The sequence below is a fragment of the Aulostomus chinensis genome, chromosome 15 (assembly GCF_037954235.1).
Source record: "Aulostomus chinensis isolate RoL2024-O1b breed Wild chromosome 15, RoL_Achi_v1.0, whole genome shotgun sequence".
Classification (NCBI taxonomy): Eukaryota; Metazoa; Chordata; class Actinopteri; order Syngnathiformes; family Aulostomidae; genus Aulostomus; species Aulostomus chinensis.
The window spans coordinates 20422421-20440298 of record NC_141334.1 but is presented as its reverse complement, the minus strand read 5'-3'; the positions used below and the strand labels follow the sequence as shown (position 1 = coordinate 20440298).

The 17878-nt window shown below is 42.5% G+C and overlaps 3 protein-coding genes across 3 annotated transcripts in view; 1 reads left to right on the top strand and 2 right to left on the bottom strand.

The window, feature by feature from the left end:
• micu2 (mitochondrial calcium uptake 2) overlaps nucleotides 1–151 on the top strand; it is a 12349-nt gene extending 12198 nt beyond the window's left edge. The window contains exon 12 of the mRNA XM_086226133.1: nucleotides 1–151. This exon is cut by the window's left edge and continues 1941 nt beyond it. The gene's annotated coding sequence lies outside the window, so the exon portion shown is untranslated.
• The window catches only part of LOC147249133 (interferon regulatory factor 2-binding protein 1-like), a 3617-nt gene extending 803 nt beyond the window's left edge, over nucleotides 1–2814 (bottom strand). Inside the window, exon 1 of the mRNA XM_086226131.1 lies at nucleotides 749–2814. Within this exon, the coding sequence (XP_086082257.1) occupies nucleotides 768–2549 (1782 nt within the window). The 5' untranslated portion in view covers nucleotides 2550–2814 and the 3' untranslated portion in view covers nucleotides 749–767. The remainder of the gene's footprint in view (nucleotides 1–748) is intronic.
• A 1266-nt stretch (nucleotides 2815–4080) lies between these two features.
• hnrnpl (heterogeneous nuclear ribonucleoprotein L) lies at nucleotides 4081–17035 on the bottom strand. The gene is made up of 14 exons (XM_086226702.1): nucleotides 16935–17035; nucleotides 16361–16479; nucleotides 15440–15677; nucleotides 14991–15076; nucleotides 14567–14663; nucleotides 14413–14485; nucleotides 9579–9614; nucleotides 9247–9315; nucleotides 8586–8836; nucleotides 6768–6889; nucleotides 6484–6685; nucleotides 5037–5094; nucleotides 4615–4710; nucleotides 4081–4527 (listed from the first exon to the last, which is right to left on the bottom strand). Exons 1-14 carry the CDS (start codon nucleotides 17016–17018, stop codon nucleotides 4469–4471), a joined length of 1590 nt encoding a protein of 529 aa, XP_086082828.1. The 5' UTR covers nucleotides 17019–17035; the 3' UTR covers nucleotides 4081–4468.
• Between the last annotated feature and the right edge of the window lie 843 nt (nucleotides 17036–17878).

The following is a 17878-nucleotide window of genomic DNA, read 5'->3' as shown; positions in this document are numbered from 1 at the left end:
ATGCAGCACAATCAAGTATCAATGTAAATCAATATTAGCCGGAGATTTTTTTTAAGTTAATGTTAATAGAACCACGTAGTCTAATACTCAGGTATTTGTGAAACTAATTTCTATGGCTTCGTCAAAATGTTTTGGTTTTATTTTTCAACAACTTTTGGGGTTTGAAATGATGGTATACACCCCTCGAAATAAATGTATTATTTCAGGTCACGTGTCCATTGAAACAATTTCTTGCTGTAATCAGGCAGAACACCACTTGTTACAGCTGTTCTAACATGCTTCAAGAGAAGACAGGGAAGAAAATCCTTGTCCTGTGCAATTTATTTTTTTTTTAAATTTTGCACTTTGCAATTTTTGCAAAGGTGGTATTGTTAATTTTTTTCCATCAGATCTAAGGAAAAGATGGTAAAACTGCCAAAATGGACATCCAAACACCCAACTACTGAGACAGACTTGAAACTATCCTTTATAGATTATCGGGGTGGAATCCAGATTTACACAATACCAGAGGTCAACCAAGTATTTATGGCAATTTTTTTTATTTTATTCTGTTTACAAATATGCTAAGTCTTCGCCTTAGAATGGATAAAAAATAAGATTCAATATTATACTGAAAATTTTGCACTTCATCCAATTTTCCCCATGTCTTCCCCATAAGGGTACAATATTTTACCTAATTTTGATTTAATTAGATCAGTTTTGATGGGTTTCTATAAAAGTGGTATATCAAGGTTTATCCTCATCGTACCATTCTTGAAACAAAGATGTCAAGGGTCACTCTCCTTCTTGACCGTCACATCTCCATCTCCGGCCAGGATAGTGGAGATCTCTCCCTGCATGAAGGCCCAAGGCACTGTGGATCCAGCCAGGGGACAGCGCTCTCCACTGGGGCAGTACACCTCACCTCCCTGGCCCTGGCTGCGGATGAACCCTCTGGTGCAGGGAAAGCAGAACTTGTGGTGTGGGACAGAGGGACACTGGACAAAATGAGTGTCCTCCAAGCGCTCTCGGCATAGGGTGCAGCAGAGCAGGGTGCCTTGCCCGCTGCTCGTAGACTCCCCAGCACTTGTGTTACTGCTGGGCCCCACCACCCCTAGACCCTGCCCCATGGCTGCCTGGGAGTTTGAGGTGGAGGCAGTAGAGGGGCTGCTGCTGGTGGGGCGCCCAGCTGTGGAGGCATGGGCTGTGGACATGCTCGGGCTGTCTCGTGCCATCTGGCTGGAGCTCAGGCTGTCAGCCACCCCCATGAGTGCTGAAATAGGGGAGGGCTGGCTGTGTAGGCGAGGGGGACCCTCTTGAGGGCCAGCCATACCAGAAAGTGGCTCCATACCCGAGTACGCCCCTCTGGACCAGAGCTCTCTAGGTAAGTGATCAGGCCTTCCTTCCCCTTCTCCATTCTCAGAACCCGGAGAGGCCTTGCGGCGGCGGTTGGTTGTCTTTGCTACTCCAGGACGTCCTGCAGCAGCCAAAGGCAACCCTGCATCTGGCTGTGGGAGGACCTCCGGGATTGGAGGCTCCTTAAACATACGCACGCCATCATTCAGCAGCTCTGACAGCCCACGCCAGTCTCCTGTGCCTTGCCGCTTCTCATATTCCACATAGCGCAGCCCAGAGTTCACAGCTTTACCTGCATCTTTAGCAGAGTCACGGAACATCTGCCTGACCAGGTCCGGGACTCCTGAGAAGATCACTCCAGAGCCAGCAGGATACTCCAAAAACACCTTCAGCTCAAACTCAGGAGTTGAGCTCGCATCAAAGGCCAGAACCCTTCCCATCAGGTTGTGGTCTTTCCTAAAGCGCACAGTAAAGGGGACACAGCTACTAAGAGCCACAAGAACATCCCGGACAGCTTTAGGACGGTTGGGCCAGCCCTCCACCTTGCTGCGGGCCACCTCATTCAATTCAGCCATCACCTCACTGTTCCTCCACACTGCAGGATCAATGCCTACCAGAGCAGATGTGCTGGCCCCCACACCCAGAGAGACAGCCTGTCTTCTGCCAGTATCACTCATTATGGGGCCAGCTGAAACCGCAATGGGAGTGGCCCCAGCCCTAGAGCCTGATAGGGGGGTCAGGAGCCCATGAGGGGACGCTACTAAACCCTGAGCAATTAAGGCATGGGATATAGTCCCATGGAGACCAGGAACAGCTCCGGCTATCGCCCGGCGAGTATTCGGGCTCTGTCGGCTGCCCTCCGACAAGGCAACATCTTCAGCCCTATGGAGACCATTGGGGAGGCGAGAGGACATCCCATACTCACCCCTCCCCCTGTCTAGACGCTCCCCGTGCTGCCGCCCTGCTTCCAGAGGCCCAGTGGAGCTGGGCTTTCCCTGCTGTGGACCGGGAGACCTGCCGTCTAAAACTCCATGCGTGCTCTTCAGCTGCCTGGCGGTCTCAATGAGGAGCTCGATTCTGTCTGCGCCGTCGTAGTTTACGCATCCCCGGCACACAGCCTCGCTGAATTCCCACAGCATGGCCCAGGGCATCTTGGGCAGATCGCAGAGGTAGCACCATTGCCGTCTGGAGGAGGACTGCGAGGCGGAGGACATGTTGTTTACAGGCCCTCGACCAAACTTTCTTCAGGAGGCCTAAACGTTACCGTCAGCGGTTACAGCGATTCTTCAATCCTCGGACACAGCTCGCCTCATGCCGTAGAGTGTAAGAGGGAAATTAAACGGAACCTGAGCTCAAACTGCGATGGCTAACGACAACATTTAAAAGTTAGCAACGTCTTCTTTCTTGGTTTGTTCGTGTCGATCTGTGTGGAAGGAAGTAAAATGTTACAAGACACCGGAAACACCTATGCGACTGGCTCTCAACGCAGCATGGGAGTTGTAGGCGTTTAGTATCGCTAACACTGCGCGTATTAACAAAGGCTTCAAGATCTCAGCCTGTGTATATCGGTGTATATTTTGGCCCAAAGGCTTCCACTCGTAGGCCCCATGCATTCTGCTGTTTTATTATTGTGCCATTATTGGGATATAAAATATACTTTAATGCAAATATCTGAGCATAGGTGTGGATAGGATCTGTTTTGCCCCATGGCTATATTAACTTTACTGAATTAACATAAACAAACACAAGGATCAGTGTTTTATTGGCCAAAGGACTTATGACAGAGTAATGAGCAGTGTTTCCTGTTTTGTTTTGTTTTGTTTTTTTGTTAAGTGTGCCTACAATTTAATATAGTAAATAACTTTTATGCAGTATCACATCACCATATTGATGTGCAGCTAGTGGGGGGGGGGGGCTACATTAGAGCAGCTTTAAAAAAGCACGTTCAAGATTAAAGTTATTTCAATAAATACATACATATCTATATAACTTCCCTTTAACCTAGAGATTGAATAAAAATTGAACTATGCCTTACGAGGCATTTTCAGGACCCTTCAGGCATCTTCCTGTTGTAACCCACCTTAATTTTATAGTTTATCACTTATTCCCCCCCCCCCCCATGTATTCTTTGAAACACTTTGACGTGTCTGTTGGTGTGCACTGGGTTTTATACATAAACGTGCCTTACTTAAAGGATTACCATTCATGTTTTGATGTGGATTCTGAGTATTTTCAAGAACACAATGAGGCAAAACCCTCAGGAATTCCACATTAATGAGATTTTCAGGTATGATAGTTTGGCCCACTGACAATGATATCAACAGGACATGCAGCTAGTAACCTGCACACCTAGATGTCAAACTAGAAATCTACATTGTGAGTAAAGGGTCCATTTGACACATCTCTTAAAAATTGCTAGCCCAGCGCTACTGCTTCTGAATAAAAAATACCAAAACATAAAAACACAGAATAATCCTGAGTTGAATATGAACAGATCATTTGTTTCTCAATCTGTATGAGGCCTATGGTCTTAAATGCTGGTGTGTGGTGGTAAATTGAATTATCTCAGCAAAGTTGGCTAAAAGACATGACCCAGTCAAATTTGATCATGCTCTCCCACAACCTAAGTGATCATCTTCTGGGATCCAAATGGTGACTTATGAAAGCCACCCAACCACTTCAGCAATACTACAGAAATTTGTGATTTTTTTTTCCACCTGTAAATTATAATGGCAACATTTTAGTACTTGTCAGTCAATACATTTATTTTCCCTGTCAAGAAGGATTAATTATTGAGAAATACAAACTATATCTGAACATGTGCAAACTGGTTAATTGCGCATCCATATACAGTAATTGTTTATTTAGAAACAACAAAAAACTGAGGTCCACACTGAAATGTTATTTAGGAGGCGGTCCCTAGTGTCGAGAACGTACAAAATAAATGGCTGATTGAAAACATGGTACAGAAACACAAATCAAATGTTATGAAATCAAATGGTAAGTAATGTGTTCTAGATCACATCGATCCTAGCTTCTGTCAATATTGATAGTGTTTTAATGGGAGGTGACAACAGAATTTCAGTATAATCTATGCAGACACAAAACATTACGAGTCTTAAGTGAAGAATATTTAGTTGGCGTGGTGTGTGGTGGAGAAACACAGCTTCAGGGTGTATGGGTAAGGCCCACCTAGGACAGATCAAAGACAAGAAACATTAGTGAAAAATACTTTGTCAAGTATTTCATTGTGGAAAAACAAAACATGTTTGGACTTACTTGGGTTTTTCATCTGAAAATGGTTCATCATTGCTAACGCTTCCATGGCATCATTGATGGATTCCCATTCCAGCAGACCTGATGAACTTCGTTCACCTGTGTGTGCCACACCAAACAACTGCTTAAAGAACCACATTATAATAAAATGTATGGTAAACCACAACAGTGAAATCTGTAGGGGTTGAAAGATTATTCACTAGTGGCATCACTAGATAACAAAATAAAACCCCAATCCAGCAGGGATACTGCACTGTAATAAGATTTACTCAATCCTAGTTAAAGCAGTACAAACTTTTTCCCAACCTGATAAGTTAGTATTAGTTAGATAGTAATCTGATATCTGCCTATCCAGCCCTTGAATCACTTTTACGTAACAAAACCAATTTATACTATTGCCGAAGTGGCACCATCCTATTACTCACTCTTTCCAGTGAAGAGTTTCACACTTGAGGGGCTCTTGATTCCCAATTCGTCACAGACCTGGAAGGACAAATTGGGATACACATAAGAGAAGGTGGTGTGTGTATGTGTGTGTGCCAAGGCTGTCAAAAAAAAATGATATATTCAAATGCATATAAAATCAAAAAATATTCTAATATGAACATGTACATGTGTGTATGTTAATAAAATATGTAAAATTAAATTAGATGTCTACCTTGCAAGTTCTCATTCTAGACTCACTAAACCTTAGGGCCACTGGCACAGTCAGCACCTGGAAATGAGTTATTTTGTCTGCCACATGGCTGGTGGTGAAATGCACACTTAAAGACCCACTCCGTTGAAAATCATGTTTTTCATGCTATTCATGTGCCATTTTTCTGACGCGAGAGGACAAATCTGGAGAAAACGAAGCTCAAGACTGCATTTCTAGTATTTCTGCATTCAAATCGCTGTGACTCAAGTGCAGACCCTAAAAGGCTAGTTCAGGCAGATTTGCTTTCACATGTCACAAAGCCACAGAGCGGGCCACAAGCTCTAGCCCCACTGCCTGCTCAGACTCTGAAGAGTAAAGAAGTCGATGGCAGATCAACACATACGTGCTGTAGCTGGTTGCAATGTTAAGAAGAAAGATAATGACATTATCTTTCATAATCTACTGAAACACGTTGCTGTGAGAAAGCAAGAGGGATACGTTTCGGCCAGACGGATCCTCAGGCACCATGGGTTCGCCTCTATCAGCCGGGAAGGATAGATCGGGTGATCGCCCATCCTCTTCCCAATGGCTGAGCCCAGAATGAGACCAAGATGTCCCACCTGCCCCAGTGGTCTTGCCAAGGAGCCGGCCTCCGCGTCTGGTTTGGGATGGCGAGCGCAGCCGGTTTGAACTCTCGGCAAACAACGTTTCTCCACACCTGCAAGTGGGGTATCCCTCCCACTGTGTTGCGCACCAGGGAGGGCACTGAGCAGCGCTCTCTGCCCACAACTCAGAGGCGAATTGCTAATGAACTACCGGCACTCTGCAGAAGCAGAATCCTGGAAAATGCCCCAGGTTTTGTGATTTTGGTTAAAACCTCATAATCACAATTTAAAGACCACTGAGAACACTTTATAATAGCTATAAAAGGAGGACTGGAGTGGGTCTCTGAACTGGTTTGCCATTCTATCATAATTAAACCTCATGAAGGAAGCTACACAGAAGAGAGAGCAGTCTGTCAAGTACAAACAATCAATGCAAAAATTACTAATATCCATCCATCCATTGTTCTCCGCTTATTCCTATTAATAAGGGTCGCGGGGGGGCTGGACCTTAACTACTATCCTATATATTCAATTTTTTTGAATATTTCGAGCAGATTTTCAAATGTTTATTTTTGCCCATTTGCCAACCCAAGTGAACAACCCTGACAGAACTCTGTTGACTTCTCCTACCTGGTTGAAGATCTCTGCAGAGATGTCGGGCTGCGCGTTAAAAAAGTGGAGGACGTTGCTAGGGTGCTGAATTCGGTTCTTTGCTGCCTGCTCTGGGGAGGTGAAGCGGTTATTGCGGGAGCCATGGAAATCTTTGAAGCTACTGGTGTTGTCCTCTAACTGGTAGCACTGGCCTGGGACTATGGCCTGCTGCTTGGACACACTGCAGAAGAAGAAGACAGTCATCTTGTGTCTATATATGCAGTTCAGACTTGTGCTAGAATGGATTGGACAGCAGTTCTTACCAAACATTAAGTTTCTGTCCAAACAGGAAGTTGTTGTTGAGGTGAGTAATGGCCCTGTCTACAGAATAACAGTCACCCATCTCCACCATGGCTGCCCCTGGCTTACTTTTCATGAACTTGACCTGCAGGAGGAGTAACACAAAGCTACTACACACTGAATCACTCAGCAGCAGAACCCAGTAAGTCCATATTTCTAATTTTTTTAAGGCTATTATCTCATCACAAAAAAGAGCACATAAAAAAGCCTGTTTTCTTGTGACAGTGGGACAATTTGACAACTTGATTTCACACAAAAACAGCAGTTATCATGAGATAAATAAATGATTATCCCATTACTTAAAGTGTAACAGTTACACTGATTAAAATTACAGCCTCTCTCGGAATCCAAACTCATCAGTGGTGTCATGGTTTTTACCATTGGGATGTCAGTAATGACTCAAATTCATTCAACTCTGTTGGGCCAACACAACCAGGAGAAGAGATTAATTCAGAGATTTGACAATTAATGCATCTGAAGAAGGGACTTCGGCCTTTGAGGCCTAACCCTTCTGAAGCCTGCATTCGGAGTGACCACACAATCTCAAACAAAGGGTCGTAAAAATGGGGATCATCTCTGGCCATTGACACCCCCCCCCCCCCCCCCCCAAAATAACTCGCGCCCCGCTTGACAAGAAGTTCGCATGCCGCACCACCATTGGCTGAGAGCCAGTATGGTCCCACGGGAAGTGACATCACCGGCCTGACCAAATAAAGGTACCGGACCAAGAAAGGTTCGTTCTCTTCGCACCTTGGCCTGGCAGTGCACCAGACGGCGAGAACTCCGCAGGCGGACACCTCTCCCCCCGTCCACTCATCTAGACGAGACACCGTTGAGCCACGCTACCAGCGTGAATTGGATCCCTGGTGAACAAAAGCTCGGCCAAGCTTGTTCACCCCTCCAGCAGTCAACTTCAGCAGATCTGTGCAGGCTGCCCGCTGCTGTTTCTGCTAACTTCCGACCCAAGCCGGACCCGCGTGCCCCAGACCAGCGGAGCTTGAATACCTTACCATACAAGTAAGGATTTCCCTAACCAGGCATTTTCTGGGCAGAGAAATAGCTTAGTTGTGTTTATATAGTGTCTATGAATGCACTGTTTTGTGATGGAAGTCCTGTGAACAGCAGACGCTATAATACGGCATTACGCCATAACTACCAAAGTTGAATGTTTACACTGTAATATTTTCAAGAGGGTGCTACATGTTTATTAATTCTGAAGAATCCTGCACAATTGTATGAACACACATTTTTGGGTTTACTTCTACCTTTTCCTCTATCTATCTTTCTCTCTCTCTCTCTCTTTCGCTAAGCCATTCGGCTTGCTAAATGACCGCTCCACGCTTTTTATCTCCATGTTGCTAACTAGCGGCTAGCCAGCCTCAGCTGTTAGCCTCCGCTGCCGATGCTGACTGGTTGCTAGGCAACCAGGTTCCACCCTCCCCTCCTCCTTCTCTCTTTGGTACACTCATATACACACACACACGTTATCACTTTGTATCTTTTGGTTAGATTGAACCGTTATACCAACGTGTTGCTGATTGATTGATGCATTGTGTTGAATAAACACTTTTATTTGTAAGAGAGAAGTCGTAGTGTCTTTTGTGTACAAAACTGTGGTCACGTGTCTAAGTGATAGCCAGCGCTCAGTTCTCACCCTTCAGAGTTGTCCCTATTTAGTTGATATCACTGAATATTGACACACAACTCTATTGGTGTAAATACAGCAAGACATATAGCAATTCCTATTTAATGTGTTAACTGCAGAGCTTCTTTCCACTCACCCTCTCAACATTGCCATAAAGACAGAAGATGTTGAAGACTTTGTCAGCATTGACCTTGGAGGGCTCGAGGCCATACACCATAAGGACCGGCGAGTCAGCATGAGGGCCATATTCTGGGGGTGGTGGCCCATAACCAGGGCCGTAACGCTGGCTACTACGACCACGCCCACCCATACCCGGCCCCATGCGATGGGGGGGAGGGGGGCCATAGCTGTCATCACTGTAGCCATGATATCCTCCCTGAGGGCCACCTTCACAGTAAAAAAATTAATTAATTAAAAAAAAAATAAAATTAAAAAAAATATACACATACATACATATATACATACATACATATATATACATTCATACATATATATACACACATATATACATATATACATACATATATATATACATATATACATACATATATATACACATACATACATACATACATATACATTATATATATACATATACATTATATATATATATATATATATATATATATACACACACACACACACACACACACACACACACACATATTTCTCATCTGTGCAGGCGTATCGTCACTTCTTTCATAATATATACACACACACACACACACACACATATTTCTCATCTGTGCAGGCGTATCGTCACTTCTTTCATATTGTAAATGATGTGATATATTTACCATAATCAGGTGGGTGGTCTCCAAGCAGAGCAGGCTGCCTTTGGCGTTTGTTGGGATTGGCGTTGGGATCTACAACAGTAAAACCAAAGTTGCCTATCAAGGGGCTTCCACACTACAGTTATCAAGTAGGTCCTGTTCATTATTAGTGCTATGGGACAAGGTTGTGACTGACATGCAACAAAGGGACTCCATGTTAAAAATGTCTGCAGGGTTTTGTTATCCAACAGGTGACATAATGGAGATTTTTCTTTACTTTTGAAAGAATAATTTTAGCATTACTGATTTACACATAAGTGCCTACATCTGCCATCCTTGTACGAACACAAACACACCTTGTGAATTGTTCCAATTGCCTTCCCCATCGGCATCTGTGCAGGTACACATACACACATGTCAAATCCAAATGCACACTGAAAAGCTATCCATTTGGCAACATTTCTTTACATCCTTATTTGGCATGAAAACATTCAAAAATAATCACATAATAAAATATGCAGCAGTGTTATGAAAAGACCCTGCAGTCCAAGCACGTTTTATTGACAACTATCAGAACTAAGCAGTTTATACAAGGCAGTAAAGTAAAAAGTACAACTACGAAGAACATCCACAATCCGTTTTTTTCCCAAAACATCTCCCAACCATTTAAAGAACCCAAGCTGAATTCTCTGTACCATGCACATGTCAACTGGGGCCACACCAGGCAGTTAAAAAAACATACAATGAGAAAAACTGTATTGTGTGTTGTCATTTTAAATAGGAGTTGTTTTTAATACACATGTCCTGGGAAAGGATCCCTCCTCTTAGGCTCTCCCTGAGGTTTCTGACATTTTTTTCCCTCTGTATTTCAGGCGGTGTTTCCTCATCTGAATTCAGACACTTCAATATGACATCCTGGCAACATGATTTAGAGTGAACTGAGAGCTGAAGACACAAACAGTAATGTGTGTCTGTAATTGTTATTATTATCCAAGGAACAGCAGGAAACCAGACAAGAAAAATAAAACCTCTTTGTGAACTGGATAGCCCCTACCTGCTCCATCCACACATAGCTTACAGAAGACTTGTCAGGAGTAGTTTAACCTCCAGCATAACTTGATCAAGACTAGTGCAGCATGATTTACTGAATTGCATGTCCAGCCGGTGTAATTATACTTATATAAATGTAAAAAAAATTTATAAAAAGGATTTGTTAAAACAGTACTGTAGAAATTGAGCAGAAATGCTTTTTTTTTTTCAAAAGATATTTTGTTATTGCTATTTTAGTCCAATAAAATATTATTAATACTAGATAAAATACACATTTTCCAAATGATCAATCATTTGTATGCATTTTGTTGATAACCAAGCAAGATGACTCATTTCATTTCTTTGTTACATAAAAATTGCAGTGACTAACACCAAATCGTGCAGCACTAGTTTAGACATTACAAAAACTGACTGATCAAACCCCTTGTCTCAGATACTCTGGTGAACCAGTATGAGGTTGTAGTACCAGGTGACCAAAAATGTATGAAATAAATAAGTGCATACAATTCACAAAAACTTGAACATTAACTATTTGGAGAAAACTCAGTGCCAGTTGGTTAAATTCCACCTCATTTCTGAACTCTGGTGCAGGCTAGTGTTGCTAAGACCTTCAATCATAGTACATGTTATTCAGTTAAGACAGTTTTGATTTGTTCCACAACAACTTGTAACCATTACATCAGATTGGCATTTTGTTGAAGTACTTACAGCACCACACCTGGAGCATGGGACACAGTGGGCAGGAAGGGGGCAGTCTTCAGCAAGGATGCTACCCGCCAACCTTTGACTCCAGCCTCAACTCATTCTCCCTCGTCATTCTTTCCTGTCTTCTGTCCTTCCTTGCATCCCCACCACCAGAGAGATAAGTACATCCACACGTCCGTGCTTGGCTCTGATTCGCTGCAGCTTTGTTTTTAAAGTTGCTTTTACAGACTCGTTTGCAGCTTACCGTGTTCTGACCACAAAGCAGGACATTTGCACCGATTGAGAGTGGGCTGTCTGTCCACAGAAACACTGAGCCAAACCTGCATCACACGGGAGGTGTTAAAGGCATCACTATGGGCCAGTGCAAAAAAAGGAAAAATGAACAACGCAGAAACAACACAAAAACAGCACCACAGAGAGAAGGAGGGGAATGGGTAGAAGGCATAGGGGGAAACAGAACACCAGTCCATAAATGTAGGAAGCGTTGGAAAAGGATCGAATCTGTTTGCATCTGTGCTTGTATAGTTGACGGGTGTGTCTTCATAGGCCCCCCTGTGGATATTTCTTCTCATGTAAAAATGGGCACGTAGTATCTGTCAGCCACTTGCAAAGTGAAACCTGGAATATCTGCGTGACGATGTGCTGTCATGGCGGTTCAACTCAGTGTGTTGCCATGGATATTCGATGTGTTGTCATGTTGTGTTGGCACAGGAAGGTGGAGACGAGCGGTATTAGCATCTGAGAATGGCATTGCTTTTTTTGACTGCCCCAGTATGTGGTTTCATCTGATCCCTGGTCACGTGGAATGTGTCTGAAAACTCCTCTTTTGCTCCCCTGTGGTTGTGTTATGGCAGGCATATCCCAAGGGCTAGGAAGCAGGGCTGCACCAACCTGTCTCCCACCTGCATCGTCAATGTGTTGTGTCAAAAGTGGAGGCTCCTCAGGAATCTGCAGATGAGATGTGCTGTGCCCGTAAAGAGGTGGAGGTAGATGCGTATCAATCTATCAGTCTGCGGTGGATATGCGAGGTGTCTGTTCGTGTGGTCTTGGCATATTTCTGTCCCTTAAACTGAATTGATGGCTATTGTCCGCCACCCAAAAATAAAATGGATTTCCATGTCAGGTAGTGGAGAGAGAGGTGATGATGGACTTGGCTTAAGGAAGTGCTGAGTTGAGGTTGTGTTCCAGTGTTTGTTGCCCCACTGTGTCCGATGTAAGCCAGAGCGGATTTACATGAGTTAGGCTGTGGATGCTGTTCTACTGTAGCTGCAGAAGCCACTGTGTTTTTGGCAGCATGTGTCTGCTTAACTCGAGGTAAGCCTGTATGAGTTGGCACAGTGAGGACACAAGGAGTACCTCTGCTTCACAAGGCAGCACAAGAAACCCCTCAAAGGACAAGGTGTTCAACACCTGTAATGGAACCTGCAATGTTAATGTTGTGGTCCTGGTTGTGTACAAGAGAAATCATGACATTTTTTTACAGTGTCTCGTTAAAAAAAACAAAAAAAACAAAAAAAAACAACATGAAATCAAAATGTTCCTTCATACAGCAACCCTAAAATATTTGTCTGCAGTTAAAGAGGGTTAAAATCTCAGGAAACTTCTATCACAGGCTACAGAAAATTTTGGGCAGATATGCAATACTAAGAATTCCTACATCTTCACTGCCCTTATCAACATATTTCTCTATTTCATTTTTCAGTGAACACGCCGGGTTTGAAATAAGGAATGAAACGCTGGACGTTACCACTAAACATTAACACTTCAGTATGTTGTTATGCTCCGAGCTGCTAAAACTCTGATTTAGTGACTTTGTCAAGTTGACAACACCTAAAATGATCACTCAAAGAATGAAATGCAGCAGAGAAGCTTGTTTAAGCACAGCATTTTCACATCTGTCAGATGCCGTGCCAAATAAGTATGTTTCCCTCTACCACTTGCTAAACAGAGGAAAGGAAGTGTGTTTCATTCACAGGAAGTCCTAGTGAGCATCCTGATGAAAGTTACTCAGGTTTATTCAGAAAGTCGCTTGTGAATGATGGGAGATGTTACACAATATAAACCTCTTTAAGGAGATACGTTTCGATACAATTTGATGTACAACATCAAGTGATAAAATTCTGTTACCTGGCTGGATACAAAAATGTTTAATACTGGCCAAATTTCTAAGGGAAGACTACAGACTTGTTCATGGCTTTCTTCGGTCAGCTGAAAGTGACATTACATTTGTCAGAAGCAATCTGGTAATTTGGTTTGCCTGAAACATAACTGCATTGACATATATTCTTTTCATGTGGCAGACTAGTCAAAGCTGCCTCCTGCGAGTCAAAAACAACAGAAAAGTTGTTAGTTTATATATAGAGCAGTGATATACGATCAGATCACAAGTGCTTGCTCACATTCTGATATCAGGTGTAAACTTGTACACTAGCTGGCCCCCTATGATCACATCACCCAAGATGCATGATAAAGTCAGGTCTCAACAAGAAGCAATGTGCCTTCCTTGGAAGTTTTAAGCAGGCAATACCCTTGATTTTTTAATTTTTATTTTAAATTAAGGCAGCTTATTTTTTTTAGTGTTGTATCAAGCAAAAACACATGTAACACCCATCTAAAAAGCTCTACAGATGTTTTTCAGTTAGTCTCAAAACAATAACATTTTGATGAGAATAAAACACTAATTTCAATAGAAGTGTTGACACTATCAACTGTGTTTGTACTGAATGGTTGACATTAAAGGTCCCATGAACTGCTGAGTATTCAACCTGTGCCTTGGGTGTATGCCAAAAATCCTTCAAACATAATCTCACTCATGAGCTGCCACTCTCTCCTCAAAAAGAAAGCAGATTCTCCAACCCCCATGCAACAATCAGAGTCCAAACATTTAAAGAGTTCATTTCATGGAACCTTTAATTGGGGATGTGCCTAGTGGTCTCAAGTCAACCCTCTACTGTCTACTTTAAGCTTTGATCAAATCTCCACTATGTTTGAAAGAATACTAACAGTAAACACTCTCTTGTATTTACTGGATTGGAGTGGGCAGGGATGTGAGGTAGTGTAGCTGTGGCATGCTCTAGAGGGAACGTGGAACTGCATGGTGCACCTGTGTGTGCGCGCACTTGCTAGTGTGACGTGTGCATTGGGCTATTCACATGCATGAGCCTGTTATTGAGGTTGGCTGCCCTTGAGGTTTCTCCTCATGCCCTTACTTTGTGCCTGCTGTGTGGTGAGAAAAATGAATCGAGACTGTGACGGCACCACAGGAATACTGCCTTAGAACACTGAGCTGAGCAACACTGTGAGTAGTGGAGGAAACCATCCATCTGTGATCGAAGGCAATACTCCCGCAGAAGAGGACTCTGATGTCCCATACAGTGGCATGAGAGGAAAAGAGGAAGAATAAAGGGGGTGAAAGGACTGGGGACTTCATGTTACCTTGGCCACTCAGGTTAGGGTTTGTGTAGTCCCAGGTGTCCTGGTCATTCTTGAATACATTAAGGCGTGCCGGCTGTAAAACAAGACTGAATGAGTCAACATTAATGTCCCCTAACATCTAATTGTACGACGACAGGTGCAAACATTGACATACCTTGGCATATTCAATCTTCAGAGTGCAGCAACCAGAATAGATGTCTGCCCCATTTAGGGAGGCTTTGGCCCTCTGGGCACTTTGAACTGAATCAAATGTGGAAACAATGAGTTAAGGTGAGGTCTGAATTAAGGCTGTGACAATAACTGTAGTACTGCGTTTATAAGACCATAACTGTGGTTCTGGCATCATTATTGTGCTATCCTGATTACTTTAGTGAGAAAATCATTTTTTTGGCCTGGTTGCAAGACATCATACATCCCTAATTTATGTCATGGATTCTGTAAAGACTAAAATATCTGCTAATTTGCTGAATCACTGTCAGATGATCAGTCCCATGCAAAACAGGAGAAGATTTAAAATAAGAGCGTGCCATGTCCAAATAAAGATATAAAGTAAAAGAAGCAACACGTGAAAAGGATATTCGACCATGGCCTGAACACCGTTCTTTCTGAAGATGACAATCCTCTGCACAGGACCACAGTTGTTACAAATAGTGTAAAGCACATCCTGTGGAGACAAAAATTAAGCAACTTTAATTATATTACACATAATCAAATATACCGCTTGTTTGACAGTTATACAAATAACAACTTGATACATTCAGATACACCAACGCAGAGGGGAAGGTCATTGTTATCATGACAGTTTAATGAAAATTTTTAGTGGTTGATGTTTGTCTCCCCCTCCTGGAAGTGAGTGTAATCAAAACATGGATGTAATGTGTAATCCATCCATCTTATCCTTTAAGGGTCGCAGGGGGGGGCTAAAGCCTATCCCAGCTGACATTGGGCACACCCTGGATGGGTCGCCAGTCCACCACAGGGCCATCAGGAGCAATTAGGGGTTCAGCAGTTTATCCTGCTCACATACCGTAGTTATGGGGTAGATGGGGTTTATGATGGTAAGCAGCAACACATTGTTGACACTGCGGGTGTCATCAGAGTCTCCAGGCCGGGAGATCTTTTGGCTGGTGGAATAATTGATGAAGGCAGCATGGCCTGCGATGTACACCTGGTTCTCTGCAGCGTATGTGACAGCATTGCAGGAGTCATTCATGTCTTCATATTCCACCAAAGCCTGCCGCTTCTTGGGCATCATGACCACATGACTGGAAATACAAAGATCACCACAGAATGGTGAGACTGAACAATTTACCACCCAAATACTAGAGGTTATTTACCCTAGTACAGGCCATGAATATGGGACTGTCAAAACTACCATATCGATAAATCATACATGAACTAGACATAAACTGATTTTGTTGACCACTTGATAAATTGCCCATTGCATTCACAAGAGTATCCTCATATGTTTTGTGGTTCATTATATTTGGATTTCTTTAATCAGTAAAAATCTGAATATTTTGCACATTCTAGTATCTAATTTCAATCTCTTAAGAAAAAAAGTAAATCTCATTGGAGTGGTGTACTTTTTCTATTGTGCTATTATACTGCTGTCATGTTATAATAAAATAGTCTTAAAATTACAGAAATTCAATTTATCACAATAGTTTCTGGTTCAGATTACCATTGGAATACATTTGTTATTATAGCATATTTACCACACTTGATGATACACAGCGTGTTCTTTGAATTCTAAGTGCGTTTTAACATTATTTAGGTTAACGTTCTTCATCAGTTTGCTTGGATCTGGACAGCTTCCATGAGTTTTTTTTTTTTCTCAGTATACTGAGCTCTCAGGGTTCTATTTTTGCTTATTATCCGTCATGACATCTTCAGCAACTTTACAGTGAACACGTTTGAGAAGCGGGTGTTAATAAGAAATCCATACCTGATGGCCCCAAACTCCTGCAGGGCCTCGACCAAGTCAGCCTCCATAATACCGTCAATAAGGCCCCTGATGTGCACCACCGGGGAGGGCAGCGGTTTGTGAGGGTCATCGAAGCTCTCCTAAAAACCAACCATTCAGGGTGATTCTCATAGGGCCCAACATTCTTGCATTTGAGGACAGGATGGAGATGCGAACCCCAATATAAGAAAAGCACATATCATTTCTTCGCATGGTTTAACGCCAATGTAATTTGCAAGGGAGATTAGCATAAATGTTAATGGACGTTCGCGTTGAACACTGCTCCAAGGGAACAGTTTCTCATTGTCATTTGTAGAGGATATCACTGGCGAAAGCAACTTTTTTCAAGCCATCATATCAGTTACTCCAGTATCGAGATGCAAACTAACATCAAAGTGTATGTCTTTGCTTCAAATAGCTAGCTTCTTCTCTTTGGCTACAGAGCAGAAGATAAGCGGTACTTTGTCAGGCTTAATTCTCTTCTTAAAAAAAGCAAAAACCGACATATTTCTGCGTAATAAACAGGTAATTGGCAAGGCCAGCCGAAACCTCTCACCGTTGTCATTCCTCCGTCCTCAGTTTTTTGTCTTTTCGTTGCTCGGCCGCCTTCTCCGTAGTATCGGCCCGCAGCAGCAGCCATGTTGTCCTGTCCCTGGTGTGCTCAGCGAGTGTTGCGTTTAGGGTGTGTATGAACAACCAAATACCTCTGAAGTTTTCGAAGCGGGTTTAATTTGAGTTGATGATACAGTTTTAAACAAACTGAACACTTCTCGAGATAATTTTCTTTTTAAACTTGTTAAAATCATGTTCCAGTTTTCATACAAAATCCAGTTTGTGTCCATTGTGACCAGGCAAATACACAGTATTTTTAAAGCTACCTAAATTATGTTATTTCCCATGACATTTAATGCAGCAGTCGAACATCTCATATTGCCTCATACGATGTAATACCCGCTCAGACAACCAGGGAGGGACTATCTCCAATTAGAATGTTTTCTTCCTGTGTTTTTCAAATAAATCCAGAATAATGTGTTTACTAAATACTGGTGATTTGAGAAGGCAAAGAAAAAATATTTGCATAATCCAATGGTACAATTTTTGTTGGTTTAAATTGTTTAGTTTTAACTACAGACAATTTTCAGTCACCAAATTGGTTGCATTCCAAAATGCTGTAATGCTAACCCTAACAGTGAAATGACCGGGAAATGCCACCCTGCTGTTGCCACTCTGGAACATCATTTTGTTATGTTAAGTGTTTTACATCTCATTTGCTTGACAGGTGATAATAAACTGTTATTCCAAGATGTATTATTGGGAAAATAATTCTCATAAATCTTGCATTTTCACATTAACACACTTTTTGAGCAGCAATAATGTTCACAATCCATAAAACATCCCCTGCTCTGATGAGAAAATCTGACTGAGAGATACAATGAAGACACGCTGGCACACCCATCTAAAATTTCAATGTAATCAATGTATTATGACAATTTGAAATAA

Excerpts from the sequence above, each read along its gene's own strand:
- hnrnpl (XM_086226702.1), bottom strand. The coding sequence starts at position 17,018 with ATGGCTGCTGCTGCGGGCCGATACTACGGAGAAGGCGGCCGAGCAACG. Across the intron at positions 6,686-6,767 it reads GGACAGAAACTTAATGTTTG|TGTGTCCAAGCAGCAGGCCA; the intron begins GTAAGAACTGCT and ends CTTCTTCTGCAG. Across the intron at positions 5,095-6,483 it reads CTGCAGAGATCTTCAACCAG|GTCTGTGACGAATTGGGAAT; the intron begins GTAGGAGAAGTC and ends TTGTCCTTCCAG.